This window comes from Fulvia fulva, chromosome 10 (assembly GCF_020509005.1).
Source record: "Fulvia fulva chromosome 10, complete sequence".
NCBI classification, from domain to species: Eukaryota; Fungi; Ascomycota; class Dothideomycetes; order Mycosphaerellales; family Mycosphaerellaceae; genus Fulvia; species Fulvia fulva.
Window position 1 is genome coordinate 1,995,831 of NC_063021.1, and position 18,565 is coordinate 2,014,395.

The 18,565-nt window shown below is 53.5% G+C and overlaps 7 protein-coding genes across 7 annotated transcripts; 4 read left to right on the forward strand and 3 right to left on the reverse strand.

Annotated features, from left to right (window-relative positions):
* Positions 1-839: 839 nt before the first annotated feature.
* CLAFUR5_12130 (Two-component system protein B) lies at positions 840-4,564 on the forward strand (the record flags this gene model as incomplete). Its single annotated transcript, XM_047911278.1, has 3 exons — positions 840-3,299; positions 3,495-4,270; positions 4,318-4,564. 3 exons carry the CDS (start codon positions 840-842, stop codon positions 4,562-4,564), a joined length of 3,483 nt encoding a protein of 1,160 aa, XP_047767095.1.
* Positions 4,565-4,862: 298 nt separating this feature from the next.
* Positions 4,863-5,528, reverse strand: CLAFUR5_12131 (uncharacterized protein; the record flags this gene model as incomplete). Its single annotated transcript, XM_047911279.1, has 1 exon — positions 4,863-5,528. One exon carries the CDS (start codon positions 5,526-5,528, stop codon positions 4,863-4,865), a length of 666 nt encoding a protein of 221 aa, XP_047767094.1.
* A 378-nt stretch (positions 5,529-5,906) lies between these two features.
* Positions 5,907-7,430, reverse strand: CLAFUR5_12132 (Glycerate kinase; the record flags this gene model as incomplete). The annotated part of the gene is made up of 2 exons (XM_047911280.1): positions 5,907-7,042; positions 7,127-7,430. Coding segments are annotated over 2 exons (1,440 nt in total), but the record flags the coding sequence as incomplete, so codon positions are not given.
* Positions 7,431-9,317: 1,887 nt separating this feature from the next.
* CLAFUR5_12133 (Efflux pump vrtL) lies at positions 9,318-11,303 on the forward strand (the record flags this gene model as incomplete). The annotated part of the gene is made up of 5 exons (XM_047911281.1): positions 9,318-9,795; positions 9,848-10,002; positions 10,049-10,385; positions 10,429-10,490; positions 10,539-11,303. 5 exons carry the CDS (start codon positions 9,318-9,320, stop codon positions 11,301-11,303), a joined length of 1,797 nt encoding a protein of 598 aa, XP_047767096.1.
* A 661-nt stretch (positions 11,304-11,964) lies between these two features.
* On the forward strand, positions 11,965-14,274 carry CLAFUR5_12134 (Seed linoleate 13S-lipoxygenase-1; the record flags this gene model as incomplete). Its single annotated transcript, XM_047911282.1, has 1 exon — positions 11,965-14,274. The coding sequence occupies one exon, from the start codon at positions 11,965-11,967 to the stop codon at positions 14,272-14,274; it is 2,310 nt and encodes a 769-aa protein (XP_047767091.1).
* Positions 14,275-14,337: 63 nt separating this feature from the next.
* CLAFUR5_12135 (Beta-apo-4'-carotenal oxygenase) lies at positions 14,338-15,963 on the reverse strand (the record flags this gene model as incomplete). Its single annotated transcript, XM_047911283.1, has 2 exons — positions 14,338-14,365; positions 14,432-15,963. 2 exons carry the CDS (start codon positions 15,961-15,963, stop codon positions 14,338-14,340), a joined length of 1,560 nt encoding a protein of 519 aa, XP_047767090.1.
* Positions 15,964-16,701: 738 nt separating this feature from the next.
* Positions 16,702-18,087, forward strand: CLAFUR5_12136 (Mitogen-activated protein kinase MPS1; the record flags this gene model as incomplete). Its single annotated transcript, XM_047911284.1, has 3 exons — positions 16,702-17,020; positions 17,097-17,411; positions 17,465-18,087. 3 exons carry the CDS (start codon positions 16,702-16,704, stop codon positions 18,085-18,087), a joined length of 1,257 nt encoding a protein of 418 aa, XP_047767093.1.
* Between the last annotated feature and the right edge of the window lie 478 nt (positions 18,088-18,565).

The following is an 18,565-nucleotide window of genomic DNA, read 5'->3' on the forward strand; positions in this document are numbered from 1 at the left end:
TCCCCCGGCGTCACGGTCCATGATACTGTAACAGCTTCACTTCACTCCAACATGTTTTTAGCATCTGTCACTGCAGGCATCTTTGACTGTTCGGCCGAAGCCGACGATAGCGTAGGATGCATGCGCTTACCAAGACTCTGGACTCTGGGACAGCATTGCGGAGATGGTGGATCTCTCCCAAGATTGTTTCTCCAGACCTTGAACAACGAGACCATTTCCTGTGTTGCAATCTGTTCTATAGGCATATTGTAGGTAGCACTAGAATGCCATCTGCACTGACGAACGAGATGAACGATGAACACGTTTACGCGAACCTGCAGCATCCACCGTCCAGTGGCTGTCGCAGTTGCATGGGTGTGCATTCCGGGGCAATGTTCCTTCTCTCGCTTCTAGACTTCTCTTCCACCAAACCTTGGCTTCACAGCTGGCGCTTCAGCCATTGCCGTTCGCTCAACCTATGGTCGCCCGCTGAGACACCACTCCCGACCTGCGAGCTCCCTGACAACACCCTCTCGACCACGCCGGACTCGACCCGACTGTTTATCGCAACTACAAGCGATTCGCGCATCTGGGCGACGCGAACTATACGAATCTGAAAACACTTGACAGCGAGGACAACACACTGGAATGGGATCGCTGGCTGTCCAGCCCGGCTATTCGTCCGCTTCTGCGGCCAGTACGTCGGCCAGCGTGAGGTACTTTCCCTAGCACTGGCACTTTCGAATCAGTAGCCATATGCGCGACACGAAACACGTTCGAGCACCGTACCGAGACCCTTCTCACGGCAGCCAACTCTCGCTTCTGCCGCGAGTTGCTCTCTCCACGCCAGCGCGGCAGTCATGCGAATACCGATTCGCGTGCAGCTTGGAAGTCTTATACTGCTAGCCGCCCTCATTGGTCTTGCGGTCATATCGATAGCAGTATGGGTCACAGTACAGGACTTTGTGCTCAATCTGCGAGCTTCACGCCTCAGCCAGGTCGCATCTTTGAAAGCTATGCAATTGGCGTCCGGGCTGGACATGATGCAGACTTCAGTCAGCTTTGTTGCTTCAAGAGTTCTGCTTCAGCGTGCTCTCGGCCGCTATAACAATGGTAACAACACGGAACAAAATTGGACCAATGCAACGCAGGACACGTTGGCAGCGATTGGAGGAGACCTTTCATCGGGACAAGCTCTGCTTCTACAGGCCAGGATACACGGCAGGGACACCACGGGTCCAGCCGGTCTACGACCACTCTTGAGCGCCACCGCGAACAATGCACAAGAGATTGAGCTACCCTATACATTCGCAAACGGGTCGCGAGCAACACTCGGTAGTAGTCCTGACGGGCTTGGCTATCCTCCTTGGCTGTATCCAAACTTCACATATTCGACCGGCCCATCGATGAACGGGGTCGTTTCCTCACGAGCTACTTATGACGGCGCAACAATACAGGCAGGGACCGACAGGTCAAGTCTGCTTCTAGGACCGTGGGTCATTAATGACTCCTTATCCTTGGTCTCGATCACGGTTCCGATCGTTAATAACACGGGTCAGGACGAGACTCTAGGATGGTTGACATGTATCTTGAATGGTAGTCTTATCTCATCTGTCATGGACGACCGAGAAGGCCTGGGCGATACTGGAGACACGATCATCCTTGGGCCAGCGACCAGCTCCAACTTTTCCCCCGTGCCTGCAGCGAACAACAGTGATGGCAAGCCTGAATTCGAAGTGCGATATGTTCTACCGCTTAGTAAGAATTACAGGAAAAGACATCCTGACCATGTCCGAGGAACCGCCAATCCCCCGTTCAATGCTTCGAGATCCCGTACAATCTACAAAGCTGTCGAGCGAGGGTACCAGAACCCCATGAATGCTTCAGGGTCAAGTATCAGAGCCCAGACGGAGGCAAAGCATCCTGTCAGCATTGGATTTGCCAAGATGAACAGCCCTCTGGTTGACTGGACACTCCTGGTCGAGCAGTCACGCAAAGAAGTTTGGCGACCCATCAGCAAACTCAGGAATGTCATAATCGCCTGTGTTTTCGCCACAGCCGCGCTAATGGCCGTCATTGCATACCCATTGGCACATTTCGCAGCATTGCCAATCGTAAGGCTAAGAGAGGCTACTCAGAGGTCTATGGACCCTCCTCGTAGCAGGCTTGGCGTCAGTCAATCCAGCTCCGAATCGCTTCGCTCTAGAGGAGGACATGACGGTGATGGGCAAGACAACCAAGCACATGGCGACCACACTGGAGAAGCGAGAAAGGAAGGCTTTTCCAATCCCGTGTCAAAGTGGAAGCGGAAGCGGCAAGAAGCTGCTGATGCTAAGCGTGATGAGCGCAAGAAGCGTGTCTTTCGCATACCAGGCAAGGTGAAGGAACGAAGATCTTGCCTCCACGATGAATTGTCCGATTTAACAACGACTTTCAACGCGATGTCGGACGAGCTCATGATGCAGTACTCGAGGCTCGAGGAACGTGTCCAGCAAAGGACAGCAGAGCTGGAGTTCAGCAAAAAGGCGGCCGAAGCTGCGAACGAGAGCAAGACTCTGTTCATTGCCAACATTAGCCACGAGTTGAAGACCCCACTCAACGGTATCTTGGGTATGTGCGCCGTCTGCCTGCAGGAGGACGACCCCACTCGGCTCAAGCGTTCACTAGGGATCATTTACAAGTCTGGTGATCTTCTGCTCAATTTACTTACAGACTTGTTGACATTCAGCAAGAATCAAGTCGGGCAGTCGCTGAGCTTAGATGAGAAAGAGTTCAGGCTGCGAGATGTCAGCTCTCAGACCCTGGCTATATTTGAGAAGCAAGCAAAGGAGGGACAGATCGATCTTCGGGTCAAGCTTGAAGGCGTTGACGGTGGCGAACTTGGCCCTGGAACTACAGGTCGTTTGCGCGAAATGATTCTTTGGGGAGATGTTCACCGCATCTTGCAGGTCGTCATTAACCTCGTTTCTAACTCACTGAAGTTCACGCCAACTGGAGGCTCCGTGGTACTCACTATCCGATGCCTTCCTGAACTGCCGGATTTCGGGACTCGCGCCAGCCGCACGTCGTCCTTGAACTCCAAAGGAGCTCGACCAACCACCTCTTTCTCCGATTATCAAAACTCGAACCTGTCGGTGCTAAGATTGAGCACTGCCAATGCTATCAATGCAAGAGACAAGCCGCATGCGATGAGCCGCGTGAGCACAACCGAGCGTCGTTCCTCGCCACCGAACGCCAAGTATGTGTTCTTCGAATTCGAAGTACAGGACACTGGGCCTGGAATACCTGAGAGCCAACAAGACAGGATCTTTGAGCCGTTTGTAAGTTCATTGAGTACATACAGCTGTGGCTAAGCTCGCATTGTCTCAAAGCTGCTTGGTTGTCTTGCACATACAACGATGCGCACCACAGCAGGACCCTATTGGGTCGTGCTCGGGGAGACTGTTGGCTCGGCTGCAACTGCATAACTCTAAGTCTTCTCCGCTATACAACGTACTAACTCCCTACATTTTTAGGTGCAAGGAGATCTCGGACTCAGTAAGAAATTCGGCGGCACTGGTCTTGGTCTGAGTATATGCTCGCAGCTAGCGAGCTTAATGCGCGGTCAGATATCAGTGCGCAGTTCTGTAGGGCTTGGGAGTACTTTTACTCTAAAAATACCCCTGCGGTATACGCAATCTCGCGCGGAAAGTTTCAACACACTGGCTGGTGATCGTGGAGGGGAGACTACTAGCCGCAGCTCCTCAGTCGACGGTAGCGAGTTCCATGGCCCCGTAGAATATGCAGAAAGCATGACTCCGCCACCGCCAGAGGGCCAAACGCCTGGAAAGCCGCGATCGCTAGGTCAGGATTCGAAACCACGTTTGGTCGGCTTGTCGCAGCCTTTCTTTGCTACAGACCAACCTATGGAGTCGCCTGGATCGCAAACAGGCGCGATGAAACAGATTGCCGCTGAAGCCACTCGAGGTGGCAGGATCCGTGTGCTTGTTGCTGAAGACAACAAGATCAATCAGGAGGTAGTCCTGCGGATGCTCAAGCTGGAGGACGTATACGATGTCACCGTGGCAAAGGACGGCCAAGAAGCGCTCGATATCGTGAAGGATTCAATGCGCGGCGGTAGCCCCCCGTTCAACCTGATCTTCATGGATGTTCAAATGCCCAATGTTGATGGGATCCAGAGCACGAAGCTCATTCGCGAGATCGGATACCAGGCGCCAATAGTGGCACTGACTGCCTTCGCGGAGGAGAGTAACATCAAAGACTGTTTGGACTCGGGAATGAATTACTTTCTGTAAGTGAACCGCCTGCGCCTAGTTGGTTCTTTGCTGATCATAATAGCTCGAAACCTATCCGAAGACCACAGTTGAAGAAGGTGCTGAAGGAGTATTGTGCTCCCATACCGGAGGAACCCGAAGTGGAAGAGCGAAGAGGCAGTGCGGCCAGCACCACAGTAGTCGTTGTCAACGGCGGTCCAACCGCTGCTACCCTTCCTGAGATCATGCCCGCCACCTTGGTCCCAAGCAACGATACAGGCCCACCAACGAGGCCCGACATTCGACCCGTGTCGCCCAGAGACACTTCATGATAATACGGCAGCTTTCACAGCTTGAGAATTGGTTATTGCTTTGATGTTCTGGCGTTTGAGAGATTTTGACTCGGAGCCAGGATGCACCGACGGCTACGGAAGAGCTCCAACGTCGCGCGCATGGCAAAAGTGTTTGGGCAAGGACTTGTGGTGCACGGTTGAACCCCCTCAAGAACGAGGTTGGAAAGAATTGACGCAGGCGCTTTGTGGGAAGACAGTAGATGGCCCTAATACGAATCGACAGTGTAGATACAGATTTACGACGCAGGTCTACGACGGTGTCGCTCCATTGCCACAGTCACAACATCGAAGTGACGGTATGCAGCGCTGGACTTTGGTACTGATCTCGAAGCATCCCGACTTCCTGCATCAGCCTCTCCGCCTCGGCACCAATGCCAATGATTTGTGCGTCTAGCTGCGAGAGCACTGCGTCTGTCGCTGCCAATACCTCCCTGGATGCCCCTAGGGAGCCAGTACTGGCACGCCACCGAATCTGCTGTATTGCCGCTTGCTGCAGATCCTGGACGTAGCCGTGTAGCTTTGCAACGAAGGCTTCGCCCGCCGAGAGCACCCTTGCGGGGCTGCTATCCAGAAGGATATCGTGGTAGGCGTTCTTGAGGTCGGTTTGATGTGCTGGACCAAAGAGATGGTTGTGATATTGGTAGAAGTCATTCAAGGAGTGTCGAAACGTCTCGATGCATGCAGCATCTGAATCTACCATTTCCATGTCGACATCGGAGATGGTTACATTCTGCTTTTGTGGAGACTTTGCTGGTGTTATAGTCTGTAGTTGTGTCCGAGAGTGGTCGATGTGATACTGCCCACGGGTCATCGGATTTGTGGACAGTGCGCTGTCATGTGCGAATTCGCCGACGCTGGAGAACGTGGCTGCTCTCTTTGCATCGGCTCTGCCGAGCGTATGATTCTTCCCGAACACGTCAGCTTTGCGTTTATCGCCTGCCATGTTGCACAATGACATTTTCAAACGCGAAGAAGCGATCATTGTTGTTTCGGGATGGAGGTGGCATTCTGGTACACAATCACGCCATAGGCCGAGACCGCAGTCGGTAGTACCCTGGTACCTACACTCGTGCTCGAGACTCAGGATGAACCCGACATGGTCGTTGATAGTTGATGAATCACTCCGAAGACATTGTTTTAAACAGCTAGAATGCTTCATTGTCTGCTGTCAACTCGTATTATGCTCGGTCATCAAACGTGCCACTTCGTTGCAATCATGTCCCGCCTAAGTAATATAAGGTCATCAAACGTGCCACTTCGTTGCAATCATGTCCCGCCTAAGTAATATAAGGGCGTCACATATCTCAAGCTGATCTTACGATTAGTAGTTGAAAGTCCTGGTCCTCCTCACAAGGACTCTCACTTCAGGCTCCTTCGCTTTAGCACCCTCCCAGAACCTAGGCATCATGGTCTTCTTCAACTGCCACCCAACCATCACCATCCTCATGGCACTGTCGGCGGCATCAGTAAGCAGCCTCTCAGCCTGTGCAATCGCCATCTGCAAAGTGACAGGACCCTGTAAGATCGAAGCATAAGCATCGATACCTGCCTCATAATTCTTCTCTGCTCCGACTCCTACCGTGCCCGCTAGAGCGATGACGGGGATGTTCTGCAACTTCGCGATCCGAGCGACTTCTGATGGTATTTTGCCACGAGGAGTCTGCTCGTCGATGCCGCCTTCAGCCGTGATGACGAGGTCGGAGGACGCGACGAGGGTGGTAATGTTGAGGAACTTAGTGATGATGTCGAAACGTGGATGGAGAGTTGCGCCAATGAGAAGAAGTCCGGCTCCCATGCCACCACTGGCACCACTGCCTGGGGCGAGCGAGATGTCGTGACCCAGGTGCTTGGAAGTGACTAATGCGACGCCGTCCATAGCTGACGAAAGAAGCTCGACTTCCTTCGGCGTTGCGCCTTTCTGTGGTCCGAAGACGCGAGCTACGCCTTTCTCTCCACAGAGAACATTGTGCCAGTTGCAGGCGACATCAATGTTGACCTCCTTGAGACGAGGGTGAAGGTCTGTCACGTCGACAGTGGTCAGGTCTGCCAGTGAAGCACCTCCTCGAGCTTGGGGAATTTCTTCGCCTTTGCTATCGAAGAAGCGAGCGCCGAGCGCCTGAGCCATGCCGACTCCACCGTCGCAAGTACCAGAGTCACCACAGCCGAGCAGAATATGGTCAGCGCCATCGTCGAGAGCAGCTTTGAGCAACTGGCCTACGCCAAATGTCGTCGTGTAGAGCGGGTTGCGCTGGTCCCTTGGGACAAGACTAAGACCTGCTGCTGCTGCCATCTCAACCACAGCTGTCTTAGTCGCTTTGCCACCGAGGAAGCCAAAGTGGGAAGGGACCATTTCATGGACGGGACCCATGACTTCGAGGTGCTGCAGCTCTCCACGTGTCGTGGCTACGAGCGCTTTAGTAAACCCTTCACCACCATCAACCATGGGTGCCTTGATGACTTTAACCCTGTTAGCTGCGGTCCATCGTCAGATGTGTTTGGCTGTTGTCATTGCTGGCGCCAGACATTGTACTCATCACTCACCTAAAGCTTGGGGAACTGCCCGAAGGATCCCTGCCTCAATGCAGTCCGCAACTTCGCCAGGCTGGAGGCTCTCCTTGAAGCCAGAAGGGCAGATCAGCACACGTGGGACCTGTAGTGCCTGGTTGACACATTTGAGGCTGAGACGATCAGCTGGGGTGATTGAGATACCCATCCTGAAGGTAGATGAGATAGTATTGGCGTTCGTGTGGTTGGATGTTGGTAGCTGCCACGTAGAGCGAGAGTGATGTCTGCAAGCGAGTGTGTATAGTGATTGTGATGATGATTGTATTGATGTCCTGACAGATGGGGAAATTGCTGTCACTTTATGCACGAGATTGATGAAATGTTTAGTCTATACTGACCGTCTGCTGTATGCTCGTTGTGCTCGCTCATTACCTGCACAGCCTTAGGTTCACCACAACGCTACCCAGCCAGGAACTAGCTGACAGCGTGTCTCAAGATAGGGACTGACGAAGACATCATCGGCTGTGCTCGCGTGCTTCATCCTTGGGAACATGCATCAGGTACCGCGAATAGCACTAGTTCTGACTGGTTAGTAGCAAGTGCATTGACATCATCTGGTGCTAGGTTCCAGAGACTGGTAACTTGACAGTCCCTCGGGACTCGACCATACAACCCTCGGGGCAGATGGGAAAGAGGGCACACGACAGCTTGTGGTGGCTTATGGGCTGAAAGTCAATGTCTCGAGCGGCTTGTGTCATCAAGAACCTACATTAGAACGATTAGCACGTCTTCCAAGAACGGAAGCGAAGTTTGAGAGATGAACTTCACCCAAAGCATGTCAAAGCAGGCATGTCATCTGCGACAAGGCACTGGCTGTGAGTGCTGGCCGCCGAGCACACAGCGGTGAGCCCGAATTGTGGCGGTCTTGTCGTTGTAAAGTTTCTTGTGCCTTGCGATAACTCTTTGACGGATGGTAAGAAGAGGCGCAGGTCGGCCTTGGTGGTGAGGTTCTGCGGTATGTCGTCTATCTGGTTCGGGTCCTCGTGGTAGCTCCGACGAAATAGAACGTTCGCTACATGGGCTTGACTCGTGTTTGACGATATGTTCAGACACCTGCTGTGCGACTCCACGTGTCGAAGATCCGCAGAAGCTAAATTGCTCCCCAAGGGAGATCTTGGTACGAATCTTGGACGTCGATATTGGCACTTGGCGGACCTGCCGCTTCGAGCTTGGCTCGCGGCTGTCACTCAGCCACCTACGACCTCGTCACCTCGCTATGGGCCGCTGAAGACAGCCACCAAAGCACTTCATTCACCGGTAGGTCACACTAATCAAGCCTGCTGAGTGTCTGGGGACGCACAGAGTGAGTAGAAGCACTGTGTGCATGTTCCTGATCAACCATCTGAGGCCTCCGGGCTCCGGGCTCGGATTTTTTCGCGCGAATGCACCGTTGTAGCTGTTTGTGCAAGGTGGGAGGAGGTGATGTTGGTGTGTTTGCCCATCGGTATGAATTGCCAACGCAGATCGGATTTGCCACAGCGAGCGCCACGACCGGCAGCACACAGTGGAATTCCATTAAGATTGTCTTGCTTCCAAAACGGAGACCAAGACCCGCTCCTGCATCGCCCTGGGCATCAGGCGTCGATCTCATGGCGCCGCGGACTGCTTGGCTCCACGACTGGATTCTGTAGCCTTCACCTCATTAGGAAGTTCACTCGCTCACGCGACAATGCTCAGGGTGGTTAGGACCATGGTCGCACAAGATCATGGGCGCAGCAAACCTGCATTCCGCGCTCTGCTGAAAATGAAACATAGCACACCATGCATACTGCTCCTTCTGCGTCGCGCTATGATGGAAGTGCCGTTATGCAGAGGCACTGCCTCAGGCGCTATGCAATGGGCTACTATGGCCACGTTGATAGCCGGACAGCCAATATACTTCATAGCGTTGTGTTATATTCTTGGTCATTGACCTCATGCTGGAGCTTCACGCCAACTTCGTCCTTCGTTAGCTGCATTTCACTCGTTTCAAAGCAGCATGGCTCATGTTCCATACGAGCCAGTGATGGCTCAATTACCCATCGTCGAAGAGGAAGAATCTCGCCCTTCGGAGGACTCCCGCTCGAATAGTCTTTGTGGCGAGTATCCAGATGACGACCACGATGGTTATGTACCTGGTGATCTGGACTTCGAAGAGTATGTGCCCATTCAGCTGGACGTCACCGAGATGGTTCGAAGGGACACGATAGAGTCCTACATCGGCGACGATTGGGATGAGGATGGCGACGACCATTCTTCCTTGTCCTTATTCCACGCCGGATACAGCAGCTACGACAGTGGCTGGGCTCGCGAATATGAGCCAACCATCGTCCCAGTACCAGCACGAAAACCGTTACCTAAACCAAAGGTTCCAAGCAGAGCGCCGACACTGCTCGTCCCTAACAACGGCGAAGCTCCACAAGACTCCAACCTTGTGACTTGGGACAAGGATGATCCAGCAAATCCGCATAATTGGCCTTCACACCGCCGCTGGACATCGACTGTGCTCATTGCAATGTTTGCCTTCATTGCGCCGATGGCCTCGACCATGGTGGCACCGGCGCTGGACACTATCGCAGATGACTATGGGATCGAAAGTCAAATCGAGAAGTTCCTGGTGATGTCCATCTTTCTGCTAGCTTTTGCGGTTGGCCCTTTCTTATGGGGTATTCCCACCACATACCATCTGGTGGCAATGATCGTGCTAATGTTGTGCAGGTCCATTATCCGAAGTGTTTGGCCGAATTAGGGTTATGCAAGGCGCCAACCTGATCTTCCTGATCTTCAATACCGCATGTGGCTTTGCAAAAACCAAGCAGCAAATGATGGCCTTTCGATTTCTCAGTGGGATAGGAGGAAGTGCACCTCAAGCCGTGAGTTGACCTTCTGTGTGGAACGGTGCCATACTGACTCTGGTAGATTGGCGGCGGTATACTGTCAGACTGCTTCCGAGCCGGAGAGCGTGGCCTTGCGACTGCCATATACAGCCTCATGCCCTTTCTTTCCCCAGCTACGGCACCGATAATGGGCGGATATCTGACGCAGAATGCCAGCTGGCGATGGGTCTTCTGGATAACCAGTATCTTTGATCTCGCAGTGCAGCTGGCTTGCTTTCTGTTGTTACGCGAAACGCACCATCCGACGATCCTCAAAAATAAAGCGAAAGCGTTTAGGCGGGCAACTGGGAATCCGAATCTCCACACCAAATGGCAAGGTCCAGATCACTCGATGAGGGAAGATCTTGATGAAGGCGCTCGTACGGCCATTTATCATGCTTACAACACAGCCCGCCCTCCGAGCCATGGCCCTTTTCCGTGGTTATCAGTACGGTCTCATGTACCTGGTGTTTGCGACATTTCCAGTAAGTGGCTATTCTACCAGAATTTAGGCGGCATTGCTAACTTTCCAGATGGTGTTCGAGGAAGCATATGACATGGACGTTGGCCCAGCAAGCTTGAATTACCTGTCTCTTGGCGTCGGCTTCATTGTAGGACTCCAGATATCCGGTCTGATGCAGGACAAGGTGTATACCTACTGCAAAGAGCACGAAGTTGATCCGTCTTCGCTACGCAACACGTTCCAGGCCTGGAAAGCGTATCGACACGGCGCAGCCAAGACCGACAAAGGTAGCCTCTTGCCCATGTCGAACAGCACGCCTCCACCACCCTTTGTAGTGGCTAGAAAGCCTCTGCCAGGACGGAGCCCGACCATCAAGAGCATCAAACGTCGTGGTACTGGGAAGTCCATGAAAGATCCCACGAAAGGCCTCCCAGAATACCGGTTGCCACTGGTACTACCGTTTTCGTTGCTGATACCTATTGGCATCTTCATATACGGATGGACCGCACATTACAAGGTCCACTGGGTAGCTCCTAATATCGGAGCTGCAATCTTGGCCATGGGTCTGATTGTGTGCTTCAACTGTGCCCAAGGGTATGTGGTAGACACTTATACAACGTATGCTGCAAGTGCGACAGGAGCAGCAGCATTTGTGAGGACCATGTGTGGTTTTTCCTTTCCCTTGTTCGCACCTGCGATGTACGACCACTTTGGTATCGGCTGGGGCAATTCGTTGCTCGGCTTCATTGCGTTAAGTCTGGGTATGGTGGCGCCTGTCCTGTTATGGAGGTACGGGATGTGGTTGAGGAGCAACAGCACTTACTGCACTGATTAAGCCGGAGGGCGAGCAGGATGGTATCTGACAAGAGGGTAGCTGCCGGCAACTTCCAGCTGCAGTTCCTAAGTGCTCATGTACCATAACGCCCCCCTGGGCGTCTGTACATATGATGAAGATACCCCTCGAAATGCTGGTGGTTTTCATTAGTTGCTGATGATTGTCACACGCGGTCAGTGAGGTGTGTGCTGTTGTCTTCGTGTTTAGAAACACGGGTCTAGCGCTTTCTGGAAAGAGGGGCTGATCCTTGAGCCGCCCACGCGACGGCTGAAAATAGACGAAGCTTCTTCCTTCGACATCCAGCTGAACAACCATGTCACCAATACCATCAACTCACCACAGAAGCTCAGCCTTAGCCTTTGGTCGCATTGTCAGCGTCTACCCTGTCGGCTCACTGCATTGCCTCCCGTGACATGGCTCGATGCCGTCAACCGTTGCATCATGGCGCCGGAGGCCGCCTTGGGTCAGGGCTATCGCGATGAGAGCCGTCAGCGCCTCATCAGACCTGAGAGATTGGCATAGCAGATTGCGCCCTCTCGAGGACGGGATGCGAAGCGTGTGAATATATACGTGCGCCACCGTCAGTTGTTTTCCTTTTCATCCCGATTCTTACTTTGTTCGTTACCCTCAGAATCGGTCAAAACTCACACACGAGAACACAATGGCTAACCTAGCTGTCCCGAGAGGACTCCTTCTGAACGCCGATGAAGTTGTTGGCGGGGGCGCAAAGCACAAAGAGGGTAGCAATGGAAGTCAGTGGCCCATGGACCCGGAGCACTTCTCTCTGCCCCTCTGGGATACCGCAGTGCTGCTAGGGGAACTCGGCAACAACACGGCGTTACCTACCGCTACCGACATACTTGACGAAGATTACGATACTCTCATGTCCAATCCCGAAGTCCTCGTGGAGAGGGCACAAAAGCATGCCCCTCCCCAGCTGGAGGAAGGTACTTACCGAGGGACACAACTGGCATTGACCAAGATTTATCAACTGATTGAGAAGAGCTATGAATCCTTCATGGACGCTGCGAACTTTGAGCCTTCTATGCCTCGTCCACTGTCACTTCAGGCGAAAAGGCGCTTGTTTGGCTTCACCGACCCTGTTACGGACGGGTATCCTCCTCATCTCAACTTGGCCTCGAACCGCGCGTATGTCAAGGAGCACCCAGAAGTAGACGAAGGGACCGCACCACTACAGAGACCTACACTGAAGCCGACTGACCTCCACAGTGCGATGAGATTGGCGCAACTCTCTGTGCTACTGCCTCATGCCGTGCCGAAAACATTCGTTGAACAGACGGCTGCCAAAGCTAAGCAAGAAAAAGTCGAACTTGCATTTGGTCCAATGGGTAGACCTGACCAGGGCGAGAAGCTGGCCGATGTCGAGAATTACAACAAGGCCATGCGAAAACGGACCGCTGGCAACGATATCTTCGACCTACCTAACATTGGCGATCTCGAGGACTGGTATTCTGATCACAGGTTTGCACAGCAGTTCTTCACAGGACCCAATCCGACTACCATCGAACGCGCCTCTGATGCATGGATTCAACTGTTCGTTGAGAATGCAACTCAAGCACTTGAAGACCAGAAGATGAAGCAGAAAATACAGGAGATTGTGCGAAGTGACAGAGATTCACTCTACATGCAGGACTATAGCTACTTCCGCGCATTCGCTGGCATGAGGGCATCTGACGAGATATCCTGCGAGTTTGACGAAACCTTCATCGACGGAAATGAGAAGACAACGAGGACAAGTAAACGGTGCGGCGTGGCAGCAGTGTGCTTGTTCCATCTGCCTAAAGACGCAAAGCTACAGCCACTTGCCATCATCCCTGATTGGAGAGGAAACGCCGCAGATTCAGTCTTCATCTACAACAAAGAGCTGGCCGTCTCTGAGCAGAAGACTGACTGGCCATGGAGATATGCGAAAACCTGCGTGCAAAGCAGCGACTGGCTCCGTCACGAAGTGGTCGTCCACCTCACTAACACTCACCTCATCGAAGAAGCAGTCATAGTCGGAGCGCAACGCTCTTTCGAGGACGCACATCCCGTGTTCCAACTCCTCTACCCTCACTGGCAAAAGACCTTGACCATCAATGCGGGAGCCAGAACTTCCCTGGTCCCCAACATCATCATCGACCTCATTGGTCTCACCAAGGATCAAGCTCTCAAGTTCATCATGGCAGAGTACAGCCGCTTCGACTTCACAGGCCGCTATGTCCCTGCAGACCTCAAGTCCCGCGGCTTCGACCCCGAAGAGCGCCACGAGCCAAGGTACAAGAACTATGCCTACGCACGCTGTATTCATAGCATGTGGTTCAAGATCCGCTCTTGGGTGGAGGAAATGCTCTCGCTCCACTACACATCTGATGAATCGGTCGCCGCTGATTCTTGCATACAATTCTGGTGCAGGGAGATGCGAGCACCGGGCGGTGAAGGCGACACTGGCGGAGCAGGCCTCACTTCTTTCCCAACGATTACCACACTCGACGGTCTGATTGATGCGGTGACGATGTGTATACACCTTGCATCACCTCAGCATACGGCGGTGAACTATTTGCAGTCATACCATCAGTCCTTCGTGATCAACAAGCCGCCTTGTCTGTATCGCCCAGTCCCTGCCACCAGAGCAGAGCTGAATGGGTTTGAGGAGCGGGACCTGGTAGAAGCACTGCCTATGAACCATCCTCGAGAGTGGTTACTCGCGAGTCACATTCCATATCTGCTCTCTGCGAAGCCAGGCGACAAGGAGAGCCTCATCATCTACGCGGCCTCGAAGTATCATCTATACAAGGCGAAGCCCGGTGAGAAAGAGCAGAAGATCAAAGCTGCGGCAGCGAAGTTTTACAAGAGCCTCGCAGAGAGCGAGCAAGAATTCAGGGGCTACGCAGCCGAGACGTGGGATGCGGATGTACATCTTTACGATGTTTTGAGTCCGAGTTGGAATGCGGTCAGTATTGTCATCTAGCATTTGCATTTTGATATGGGGTTCTATAGAAAACTGTCTCTGTGCGATGTAAATCATCATATATTACAACTTGGCTTTCACCTCCTTGTCCCTACCGACTCAATTAGTCGCCCGGTAATAACGCACAAGCACTGCAACAGCAGCGACGAGCACCCACCGTCCGCCGGCTGACGCCGTGCTACTGCCGCCCAGTCCAAGCAACCACCACAGCAGACCGCCACTGGACTTGCCATTCCTGTCGAACCCAGGCTTCTTCTCGTTCATCGAACGGAACTGTTTCAGCTTCTTGTCGGTGTAGGGTGGATACCTGACGGCTAGTAGACCTTCGATCCAGCTTGGCGTGGTAGTGATAGATCGCCTGTGGGTGAAGCAATCGAAGCTTGCTTTTCCTCGGTATGCTCCCTGGCCACTGCCGCCGACACCGCCGAATGCGAGGGTAGGGATCGAGGCGTGGAAGAAACCATCGTTGACGGAGGCGCCGCCGGATCGTGTTTGTGAGAGAATCTTGTCGGTTTCCACTTTGCTGCCGAAGGGGTATAGGCCGAGAGGTGTGGGGTCGACCTTGTTCGCAATGCGGACGGCCTCGTCGAGGTTGTTGACTGTCATGATGGGGATGAGGGGGCCGAACGACTCGTCTTTGATGAGGGAGTCTTCAAGGTCATCAACTTGGACGACTGTTGGCTCGAAGAAGAGGCGTGACTTGTCAGTCTTGCCGCCGATGAGGATCTTGCCGTTGCTGTTGTCGAGCATCTCCTTGAGTCGGGTCCATTGACGCTCGTTGACCACTTTGCCGTAGTCATCGGCGTACTCGGCTCCCTTTGGCTGGAATTCTTTGAAGGCAGTTTGAAGCTGCTGCAGGAATCCTGGGAGTACCTCCTTGTCCACGAGGATATAGTTTTGGCTGACGCAGACTTGGCCGACGTTCATCAGCTTCGCCCATAGTAGACGTCTCGCTGCGAGTCGGAGGTCTGCATTGCGGGTGATGATGGCTGGGTTCTTTCCACCGAGCTCAAGCGTGACAGGAGTCAAGGTCTCTGCGGCTTTCTTTGCGATGATCTTGCCGACCATGGCATTTCCGGTGTAGAAGATCTTGTCCCACTTGCAGTCTAGCAGCGCTGTTGTCTCTGGAATAGCACCTTGAACACATCCGTAGCCACTGGGATCCAGCGACTGCTCGATGATGTGCTGCATCACTCTCGCGGCGTTTGGTGCATTCTCTGACGGCTTCAAGATGGCAGTGCAGCCCGCAGCTATTGCGCCGACCATAGGACCAAGCGAGAGCTGGATGGGAAAGTTGTATGCACCGATCAGCAACACAGCACCCAAAGGATCTTTCCTGATCCTGGGGCTCATTGGCATGTTCATCAATGATGTATCTTCCGCCTTCTCATCTTTCATGAACCTCTGCAGATTCTTGATCATGAACAGAATGTCATTCAGAACCCAACCCACTTCGGTGAGATATGCCTCGAATGCGCTCTTGCCCAGATCGAGCTTGCACGCTTCCATGAGCGCTGGCTCCTCATCTTTCAGTCCCCAATACAGCTGTTTCAGCTGCTTCAGCCTGTACTCGATGGGTCGTGTCTCGTTTGTGAGGAACTTGTCATTGACGCGGTTGTGAATGGCTGGGATGTCGCTCACGGGCGTTGCCGTGAAGGGTGGGATGTCGTCCATGGTGAGGTGGATCATGCTTCTTGCGACGGCGACACAGGGGAGGGATGGCTACATGTATGTGTTGATCGGGCCGAGGCAGCGCAATGTAATCGCCCTGAGCCCGGGAGAGCAAGCCACGTGCAAGCCTCGGCTGAGAGCACCTCGACTTTCTGGCACATGATCGAGACACACCAGACATTCTTGACGGACCGACGCGTGCTGGTCACGACCGTTGCTGTCCCGACGCATTTCACGAGCTGTCTGCAAGGACATGGACGGTGACGGCGTAGCAAAACAGGTGGAGCCGTGTGGTTCAGCGTTCAGCCCCTCTCCCAGGGTCAGGATCAGAGCTGCAGGAAGAGGCCTGCCCTGCTGCTGCCAGGTGGTGCCTTTCGCTACCTCCCACGAGCCTCCGTACGCTACGCTTCGGTTGACGTTGCACCTCATTGACAATCACTCCTGATACTGTGCTGCCGTACTTCGCTCGCTCCGGCCTCTCCATCTTGCAATTCTTTCGTCCCGGCCACTCGCTTCTCGCCCGCTACGACACTTTCTTGGTGGTGGGGCCAACGCAGTGCCCGCTCTTCTCGCCGGATTGCAGAGCCACCCTGCTGTTCGGCGCCTCCGCATACAAATCACCTACCGCGCGCGTGAATACAATCTCCTCGGCGGAGTCAGCAGCCCGCAGACAAAGAAGGAGGGACTAGCCATCGCAAGACTTCTCAAAGCGGAACATCCTTCCATCTCTGCGACCGCGAGACGCACATCGCAGAAATGAGTGACCCAACACTGCAAGGCCGCAAGGTCTTCAAGGTCTTCAACCAGGACTTCGTTGTCGACGAGCGATACACCGTCACGAAAGAGCTGGGCCAGGGTGCTTACGGTATTGTCTGCGCCGCAACAAACAACCAGACTGGCGAGGGCGTTGCGATCAAGAAGATCACCAATGTCTTCAGCAAGAAGATTCTCGCCAAGCGCGCATTGAGAGAGATCAAGCTGTTGCAGCACTTTCGTGGCCACAGGAACATCACATGTCTCTACGATATGGATATCCCACGGCCGGAGAGCTTCAACGAGACGTATTTGTACGAAGGTGAGAAACATCAGGCAGAAACGTTGTCGAGGCCATGGGTAATAGCTGAACGATGCTGACTTTACCACCCACCCAGAGCTCATGGAGTGCGATCTTGCTGCCATCATACGATCTGGCCAACCACTGACCGATGCCCACTTCCAATCATTCATCTACCAGATCCTTTGCGGTCTCAAGTACATTCACAGTGCGAGCGTGTTGCATCGTGACTTGAAGCCAGGCAATTTGCTCGTCAATGCTGATTGCGAGCTCAAGATTGCCGACTTTGGTCTTGCAAGAGGATTCAGTGCCGATCCCGAGGAAAATGCTGGCTATATGACCGAATATGTTGCCACGAGATGGTACCGAGCACCAGAGATTATGCTCAGCTTCCAGAGCTACACAAAAGCCAGTGAGTGACCGCAGGAGTACATGTGCACGAGAAAAGTAGCTGACAAGCAACAGTCGATGTATGGTCCGTTGGCTGCATCTTGGCCGAATTGCTAGGAAGCAAGCCTTTCTTCAAGGGCCGCGACTATGTCGATCAGCTCAACCAAATTCTGCACTACCTTGGAACACCATCCGAGTCAACACTCTCTCGCATTGGGTCGCCACGTGCTCAGGAGTACGTTCGAAATCTGCCATACATGTCCAAGATTCCATTCCAGCAGCTGTTCCCACGCGCAAACCCAGATGCGCTAGACCTACTTGACCGCATGCTTGCTTTCGACCCTAGCCAGCGCATTGGTGTCGAGGAAGCGCTCGAGCACCGCTACCTCTCAATCTGGCACGACGCATCCGACGAACCAAACTGCCCGACACCGTTCGACTTTACCTTCGAGGTCGTCGATGAAGTCCCCGAGATGCGACAGATGATTCTCCAAGAGGTGCGATCATTCCGACAGGCTGTCCGCGCGCCTCAGCAGCAGCAGTACTCGCAACAGCAACAACAGCCACAAGTGCCGATCCCAGAGGGCTACGATCCCCGCGCCTACGAAGACCCACGGCCGCAAGAGATGTTTCAGGGTCACGGTCAGGACCTTGAGAATGAACTGCAGAACGGAATAGACGCCCATATGCGCCGCTAATGGAGGATAACTGTGCGCTGGTAGCATAGTCGCTTGGATGAGCGCTTCGGGTGGATACACTCCGCACGATCTTATGGCATGCGTGAATGATGTTGACGGCGGGGACGAAAGCTGGCATGATACTTGGTAGTTGGTAAGTACAGCTGGACATGGTCACTATCTTGTCTACCGGCAGGGAAGGAAAATTGAAATTTCGAGTCTCGGACAACATTGCTTCATCCACTCTGCGATTATGACCGACGATCGTGATACAATCATGGCAATTGAGTGAAGGACGTCCGAATTCTCCGGAGCTGTCGACTTGGGTCTGGCAGTGGACGTCCCGCCGCGGTCTTTGTGACAGTGATATCGACATGCTATCTCAGCTTCAAAAGTCGTCCTCGGAGATCGGAGAGCGCCTCCACGCGGCGGGCGACGTAAGTACCTTCGTTACGACAAAGAGAAACTAAGTCTCTCCCTCTCGAAATATCCGCTCGAA